Source organism: Nanorana parkeri, unplaced genomic scaffold, assembly GCF_000935625.1.
Source record: "Nanorana parkeri isolate BGI_ZX_2015 unplaced genomic scaffold, ASM93562v1 scaffold108, whole genome shotgun sequence".
NCBI classification, from domain to species: domain Eukaryota; kingdom Metazoa; phylum Chordata; class Amphibia; order Anura; family Dicroglossidae; genus Nanorana; species Nanorana parkeri.
In genome coordinates, this window is record NW_017306376.1 from 742,534 (window position 1) to 751,508 (window position 8,975).

General features: G+C 39.0%; 1 protein-coding gene across 1 annotated transcript in view; it reads right to left on the minus strand.

Moving 5' to 3' along the window:
- The window catches only part of CDH23 (cadherin related 23), a 782,513-nt gene that overhangs the window by 697,550 nt on the left and 75,988 nt on the right, over nt 1-8,975 (minus strand). The window contains exon 2 of the mRNA XM_018553073.1: nt 6,910-6,984. Within this exon, the coding sequence (XP_018408575.1) occupies nt 6,910-6,979 (70 nt within the window). The 5' untranslated portion in view covers nt 6,980-6,984. The remainder of the gene's footprint in view (nt 1-6,909; nt 6,985-8,975) is intronic.

Consider the following 8,975-nt stretch of genomic DNA (forward strand, 5'->3'; position numbering starts at 1 on the left):
GTTTTTTTTTTTGGGGGGGGGGGGGGGGGGAGTTGGAATAGGTGGATTCTGATCATTTAGGGCAAGAAGAGACACAGCAGCTGTCCTTTGAAAACTGTTCACTTTCTGAAGGCTTTTCACAAGAGCAGAGGTAAACAGCGAGCACATATTATAGTTTACTTTTAGCTGATTCTAACAATTATTATGTTATTTTATTACAAACCATACATACTGCTGTGTAAAACTTTAAGGGCACTATAGTATCATTTTTTTGCCTTATAATCTGTAATGATATCTAGCTTTATCTTTGCTGGTCATGTAATGACATGAGGGAAAGGCTAAAAAAAATCTAATCCAATGAAACAAATGCTTATGGTACCAAGTACCAATTGATTCTGCTAGCTGCTGAACTATTCATATCTGATGAAAAATCTAAATCTTAAAATCTATATATTTTTTTTGTTTACTGAGGAAATCACAGGGTAAAACAAGCAGTTACAGAGTAAGTAATGGGTTTACAAATCAGAAGATAAATCAAGTGAACATAACATTGCAAACCACAAACATATGTGAACGTACTGTATATGTGGGTAATATAATCTGGGAAAATTAGCAGAATTTCTGCTCTCATAAGAGAGGAAAACAATGAAAAACATTGTAATGGATTAATTTGGAAGAATAAGATTGGGGCTTGCAACCACCATGCGAATGCCTGATTTTTTTCTAACTAGAGGGCATATGAGAGGGGTAAAAAGGGAAAATAAGAGGGGGGAAAGAGCAGGAAATGGGAGGGAAAGGCACCAAGTGGGAAGAGGCAAGAGAGAGAGGGCAAAGGTGGAAGGTCCTCCCCGGGGAGAAGGAATTTGGAGGGTGCAGAAGTGCAATAGGGCAACAGATCAAAAGAGCAAGAAGAGGTGAAGCTCCAGAAAAAAAAAGACTAGTAATCAGAGGAATAAAGAGAAATAATCCAATCAAACCATGTTTTTCATACTGTACTTTTCTTGACGATCATAACTTTGGTGTCATTTATTTTGTCCTGTGGAAGGAGGTAGAGTCTGTTTCCATAAAACTGGGATACAAGCCCTAGCAGCATTCAGGAGGTGGATGAGCAGTGAGGCTTTATAGGTCTTGATCAAAAGAGAGTTGACATAAAAGAGGTAGGACAGGGGGTCATCTTCGGAGTCAACTTCAGTCATTTTGTAGCTAACAGATTTCACAGTTTTCCAAAAATACTGTAGAAGGGGGCACTTCCAAAAAATATGAATCCCATGTTGGGAATTACATCTTCAACACAAGGGAAAAAGATGGGGAAACACGGGGTGTGGCAAATCTGGAGTCTTGTACCATCTAGAGTGAAGTTTATAGACTCTTGGATCTTGTTCTAAATAGAAGACTTGCGGACTAGTAGGACTATGTGGTCATTTTGATTTTGAGAAAGAGTATGTCCCAGCTCTGTCTCCTATTTCCCAATAAAGGAGGGTCTGATATCTGCCTCAGGGGCAAGCAAAGCAGAATGTGCTACACAGAGAAAATATCTGATGGGCAAATGTTTAAGTCTGAGTTTCTTGATTACATGTACATATGATAGAGTTATCAGCTTCTATGAAAGAACCAACACACTAAAATCTAACAAAAAAGTTTGCATGAGCACTGAGGACCATAATATGTAAGAGGCTTTTTACTGTTAAGTTTAATTCTAAGTGCAATAATTTGTTAGACATACATAGCTGATGAATACAAGGTTGGTTAATCCAAAAATGTGTGAATTTTGCTAAAGCTCATGTCACTGAAATTATATTTGCACTAAGTGAATGATGTTCTGTGCATGATTTTCATGCTATTACTGCTCCCTAAAGATTTACTAAAGCCCCATTCTTTAATAAACATGGAGTAAACTCGAAAGGTAATTGTGTCATTTTCATGCTGGCTAAATGAGCCTGAAATAACCATTTGCACCCTTGGCAAATCCTGAAAAAAATATAATTTACACATTAGAAGTGAGTTACTTTGTGTTTAAATGTATGCTATTTTTCTATATCCCCAAATGTCTCTTAGCCAAACTAGAAACTGTTCTAGAAGTTAAATAATGAAAATATTTGCATGAGTTATTTTTTCTTCTAAAAGACAGTTATTGGCTCCTGAGATTTAAGTTATCATTATCCTTCTTTTCCCAGTGGACACCCATTGACATGCATTGGTGGTAAGCAATGAATGATTATTCTTTAAAATGAGAGATGCATAAACATGCAGAGTAATTTCACCTGAATGTGCATTTGTATGAACTCTGCAAACTTCCCCATCATCCTGGTTTTTCTCCTGACATTGAAAGGCAAAGGGCATCAGCTACAGCTACAGAGTATCCTCAAATATTTTGATGATCACAAAGAGACTGAACAAAATGTATATGTACTTCAACTTGACCAAATAGGTAATGTAGGCTATCATAGCATTTACTATATATACACCAGGTAGCAGGCACCACAGGGTGCAGGTAGATAACAAATATTTTTTAAGGTTTGTTCTCTGAGTGTCTTGGCCCAAAGCTGTATCTGAACAGTAAATTTAGACTACGAGTCAAAGTTAAGAATTCAACAATATGGAAATTCAACAATATGGAAATGTGAGATCTCTCAATACGTTACTGAGGTATACACATTGCATTGTGGGATGTTGAAGGGCAAAGACCACTTGCTATCCATACTGCATGGACTAAAATGAGCATGTAACCTCTGTAGTGTGGGGGTAGCCCTAGTGCAAGTGTTAAGAATAATTGTGCCCAGAGTTCTTCTTTAAATCCAATTCAATTTGGCATGATTCCAGCATTCATAAATGTAAACTACTGGATAAGCTACGCAATAGTTAAAAAAAAACTGCTTTATTCAAATGCTCCCTCAATTTTTGACATAATCAGCAGGGAACAGGCCCCAATAAAATGAATGACCACACCAAGACTGTAGGGACTTCATGTTCATCGGGGTCTGAAGAGACCACAGGTGCTTTGCTTTCTGCTCATATGGAAAAAGGAAAACAATGGGCCAACCAGACATTTCCCAAGTTGCTCTATTGTGAAGATACTAACATAAGCTCCCTGCCTCATTTTACAATTCTACAGTAAACACATTTAAGGCTACAAAAGGAGCTGTTTAAAATTGTTATCCAGTTAGTAAGTTAGCATCAGATCCGTCTGTCAAGATAGTAATATAACAATTCTCAGGTTCTTTATATGACACAAAGCCATGTGACTCTAATGTGACACCCATCCATCAGAAGAATTGAGGAAAATATGTTATAAATGTGACATTCAATATGGATCATTGATGCTGTGCTTCATTTAGAACCTTTAGTAATTTTAAATAATAGTTTTGTGGAAGAAAGATTCTGAATTTGTCACAGAGAGAGATTTATAGACATGCAAAAATGTAACATTCAAATAGCACAGCAAAGATATAGGATTACTGAAAGGTAAAACAAATAACTTATTTTACCAACCAAGGTGAGATTATCAAAGGGTGCAAATATATTCACATTTTCTTAGTTTTATCTGTTGTGGAATTGGACAATAACCAGACACTAAAGAACATTAATCATCAAATTCATCATAGCTAACTTTTTACCTAAATCTAACTATGGAAACAGAGATGGCTATGTGTCAATGATACCAAAAAGATATGGAAAAAAGAAATGTCATGTGACAGTCAGAAGTATGCCAGAACTCTGTACTTGTCTGGGGCAGTACTGCTGAGGCCATAGTGGCCCACTGCATCATAACAATAGTCGTACTCAAAGTAGTGTGGTTATATGTACACAATGGACGCCAGCCTGCAGCATTTTAACATGCAGCCTGGTGTGAATGAGCCCTTATTGTATGTTTTTTATGTTAAAAGCAATTCAGATGTTGCCAGTAAGCAACAAAATTATATTGAACTACAATACCTAAATATTACTAAATTATGAATACCTATTTTGATGAGTTATTTGTGGGAATGCAACAGCATATACTGATAATTTGTCTTTTGAGCTGTAGATGGCGATGTAGTGCAATGTTAGTTTTCGATATGCAATCTTATCTATGATACATGAGAAACTGTTTTCCTATCTATATGTTTCCTGCACAATGCTGTATACACAGATGTAATATCCTCCTAAGCAAGTCAAACATTACCCAGCATTCTTCAAGATCTCAGTGCTTCATCTAAACACATAACCAACATTATTCCCCCTAATTACAATTATAATATCTGTAGTCTAGATATAAGCAGGAGTATGTACATCCCACTACAACAGTGCAGCAGCACATTTCTAGGTAACATAGATTATTACAATTGGTAGGACAGATTGTCAGCATATTTAAACAGGCCAATTTGTTAAAGATTGGATGGCCCTCCTGACAAACAGCAGAGTCTGGTAACTTTTAACACATTCCATTTCCTTTCCACAATATGTCCATGGCCTTATACAATTTTCACATTATTTTTCAATCTCCCAAGAAAACCTATGTTTTATGACACGAAGAACCATTGGATTGATATTAGGCCTACAGGTGTCTAATTACCGTATTTGCCGGCGTATAAGACGAGTTTTTAGACTTAAAAACATCCCCCGAATATCGGAGGTCGTCTTATACGCCGGGTATGGATGTGCGGTAATACTGTATGTACAGTAGCTTTGGCTACATACAGTATAACGCACTGAGCCAATCATGGCAGGCTTTGTATTGATGAATACAAAGCCTGTATTCATCAATACAAAGTCTGCAGTGATTGGCTCAGTGTGGTATACTGTATGTAGCCGAAGCTACCGTACATACAGTATTACCGCACATAGGCCACGCCTACTATAGTTCTGAGGACGTGGATCACAACTGCGGAGGGTGATGTATGTATCTGGAGTAGGCTACTCAGGCATGAGTCCCTGACGTCACTCTCAATCTCAGCGGAGAGTTAGGGACTCTAGCATCACAGCCACACTCAAAGTAATATACTGTTTCAGGCAGGGATATTAAGTCATACCTCCTTACCCCAATTCACAGTAGTTAGTATAAAGTCAGTAAGGATTAGCGTAGGTAACAAGGAATGATAACGTTAAACTGGAGCCCAGTCTGCATGGAGTATGTAGATCAAACAATAATTGAGAAATTCCTCACAGGAGGTATCAGCAACAGTCCACACATGTAAATTGCTTGTATGTAACAGTCAAGGATGGGCTGTTAGCACCAGGTTACTTGCGGTTTTGGATGTAGCAGGAGCAGAGTGTCTCTCCAGAGTTGTAGGAGTAAAGTCCAGTTCCTGATAGGAGTCAAGTGAGTCTAGAGCTGGTGTGGTTCCCAGGAGATAGCAGGCGTTCTGACTTCAATAGTGGAACGCCATGCTATCTCAGCTGGAGCTTTAAATTGGGGCAGGAACTGGGAGGTGCTGCCGGCCGGAACAGAGCGATTTCCCCGTTCCAGCATGGAACGCAGCCTGTGACGTGACAGATTGGAAGCCGAGCGGCTTCCACGTTCCACAGTGGACCGCAGAGTAACGGAATCATGTTCTATGGCCAGAGGATGCCGACGGTTACTGTTACAACATCCAGCTGACAGATTAGCCTCCCTGGCGGTCTGATTATTAAATTTTTTCGTTTTTTGTTCTATTTTTTTAAAATTTAAAATTGCCGCCGGTTCCTCGTCCCTGTGAAGCGGACGCTCGCAAGGGACGGTACCCGAAAGATGGAGGACACAGCGAGGATCGTGGACAAGGTAAGAGACTGTAATCCCGAGTGTGGCTCGGGGTTACCGCGTATGGTACTGAAAATTAGCCCCGAGCCACACTCGGGAATACCGCCATGGAGGTTAGTGGGTGTATTTAAACATTATTTTGGGCTATACTCGTCTTATACGACGAGTATAGCCCAAAACCTATGTTTTAACAGAAAACGTAGGGGGTCGTCTTATACGCTGAGTCGTCTTATACGGCAGCAAATATGGTATGTATCTTTATTATAGTCGGGTTTAATTCTTTGTCACATTTTAACAAATCTCAAAAGGGACTCTTTCACTTTTTCCATTTAAGAATTGACACCTCCACTCACATATTCAGTACTTACCTTTGCCATATTCCACCATCACTCCATTGCCCCGTTGGAGCATGTGACCTCTTTCCAGGAGGCAGTGCTTGGACCTGAGTGGCCAAAGGCTGGACCCAAACACGGTCATGTGAATATGGGAAAAAAGTCAATAACCATGTATAAGCTCTGACACCATTGGGTACAGAACTTATGCAGGGTTTAGACTCCTGACTCCAAAGGACGAACAGATTAGGAGGGGAGTGTGACGAGTTGTATCAGTGGGTTGGGGTTGTACTTTTAAAAGTCATGAGTAGATGTGGCCAATTTTTCTTATGTCTGCAGCAGGTAACCTCATCTGGAACAGATTTGGGCATCCACAGTGATGGATTTTTAAGATAGATTTGGCATATAATTTGTAAATACATGCATAGGATTGCATCTTCTATTCCAGTGGATGAAAATTGGGTGGGGAAAATGGCTAGAAATCCTTCTCTGTCTCTAGTGTGGGTATAGGCACCTTCATACAGTAAATAACCTGCATGGACAAGAACCACTTTTGGCAAGCTAATGCTAGCTATACACATAAGGAGAAACAAGATCAACCATAGATTTGAGGGCTTTAAATGATCTCGAAAATTATCATATATATTGACACTAAAATGAAAGGTTGATTTGGCTGAATTCCATTTTCTGCTATTATGGCTCAATGCTTTTCAATGAAAACTTGTGTTCCAAAATGTTTGTGCATTTTTAGTGCAGTCAATATCTGGAGGGTCTTTTCATTGAAGAGATGTAAGGCCAGCATAGATAACAGGACTGCAAGAAATCTTCAGTATACAGAGTATTATTAAACAGACCATTCAATAAACATTTTCCATCACTTACCAAATGAGAAGGAAGGAACCAGAAAATACAAGGACAGCAGAAGGTCTTGGAAGAATGTGTATCTCTTCATAATTCCTGAAAAAAAGGCAAATGTAAATTATTGTTTTACATATCATTTCCATGAATTTAACTGATTATTTTATGATGTTAATGGTAATGAATACCATATTTTTTACAGCATGTAAATTAAATCAACAAAAGGGGCATTTTTATCATATAGAAATAACCAAAATCATAAATGAAAGTAAAACTCTGAATCTGCCATTGCTGATCTGCAAATGATATACGTCTGTCATCCTGGCTGTAACAACAGGTCACTAACCTGGAACAAGCATGCATCAGTGAATCTTGAAAAGTATACTTTCTAGTCCAAGATGTTAATCCTAGATCAGTGAGTCACCAGATAATAAAACCAGAAACAAGAAGATGGTACACGAGACTCTTTACAAGGGAAGCTACCATAAGATTATTCCTATACCCATAGGTTTGCTTTCAGTAGGCAATTAAAACAGCAATACATGGGTTCCATTGTTTTATGAAAACAAAAGAATTTGTTAAAGATTTTCATATTGCTTAATTCTCTAATAACCCAGATACATGTAGTGATATTTTAAGTAAACCTGTGTTTTGTCCATGCAGGACAAGACAGCTGGTTCACTGTAAAGCCCCCTTCCCCAGCAGCAGATATTTTTTTTTGTAATATATTCTTTATTTAATATTTTTACAACAACATAAAAAGGATACACTATAACATAGGTTACACAAAAAAAGAGAACACACATCAACCTGGAACAGCTTTTTGATTCTCACATTTCATTATATTGAGTACAATTAAATAAATGGGGTCAGAGGTGATATACAATATAGCTTCTATTCCCATTTCAAGTTTTATTTCATATTCTGTCCCCTTTTTCTGATGGGAGACCGTGAAGTGATCATCTATTGCCCACACTCTAAGCCCTAACCAATTCATTTCAGATATCCCGGGCAGCAACCATTCACCCAATATCCACACACCTCCACAAGCCAATACAGGGCTGAGGGCTTTCCATGACCCCATGAGACAGCATTGGGACAATCACTAAGCACCAACACAGTCACATGAAGTAATTCACATGCTGCTCCATAATTGGATGTACCGTGCATTTTCTTCACTCCAACAGCTGAATCAAATTGCAATGGTGTGAGGGGAAAGTAATTATGTGCTCCTGGACTTGAAGACATAACAGCAAACCTGTTGATTTGCCCTGCACGGGTAACACCACAGAATGAAAGTTGCACTTACAGCATCACTAATTATTTTGGAAAGAATAGTGGTAAAAATTGGGGGGGAAACACTTAAAAAATATGTTATCCCTTAGATACACACAACATAAAAAATACTGGGAAAAAATGCAACAAAGAAAAGCCTTGTTCATCTGCTTAAAGTGACACTAAACTCAGGAGTAAAATCTTTTTATTTTTGTCTTTGTCCTAGCTAAGGAGATCCCCTCTGTCTCTAAGACAAGTGAAGGAAACGGCAATTAAAACACATTTTATTGTAGATCACAGAAGGGTCAGAACTATTTCAGGTTTCATTGCTGGATGCACTGTCATTTGAGAGCCTACCCTTCACCTCCTGCCGCAAAAAGGATACATTCAGCATTAGGAAACTAAGGTTTTAACTTGATTGGGGTCTAACCCTTCCCCATTATCAAAACTAAAACAAAAATTGGCTAGAGATAGGCTTTAGACACACGTATAACCAGGGCTGCAACCATCTAATTGATTAATCGATAATAATTGACAATGAGAATAGATGTCAACTATGCTCATTATCGATTAGTTGGTCTGAGTCCCCTAGTTCTCTCCAGCCAGTGTTTCATTGGTTCTGTGTCCCCTCCGAACCCCACTGCTCCTACCGGGTATCAGAGAGAACACAGACCCCTGCAGCCAGTGCCCAGCAGTGAGGAGAGCTCCACCAAACCTCCCCAAACTCCCCCCACCCTCACCACATCAGCAATGCAGTTTTCTCCTCTACGCTGGGAGCCCGCTGCATGCTGTGGTCTCTGCCCCCCCCCCCCCCC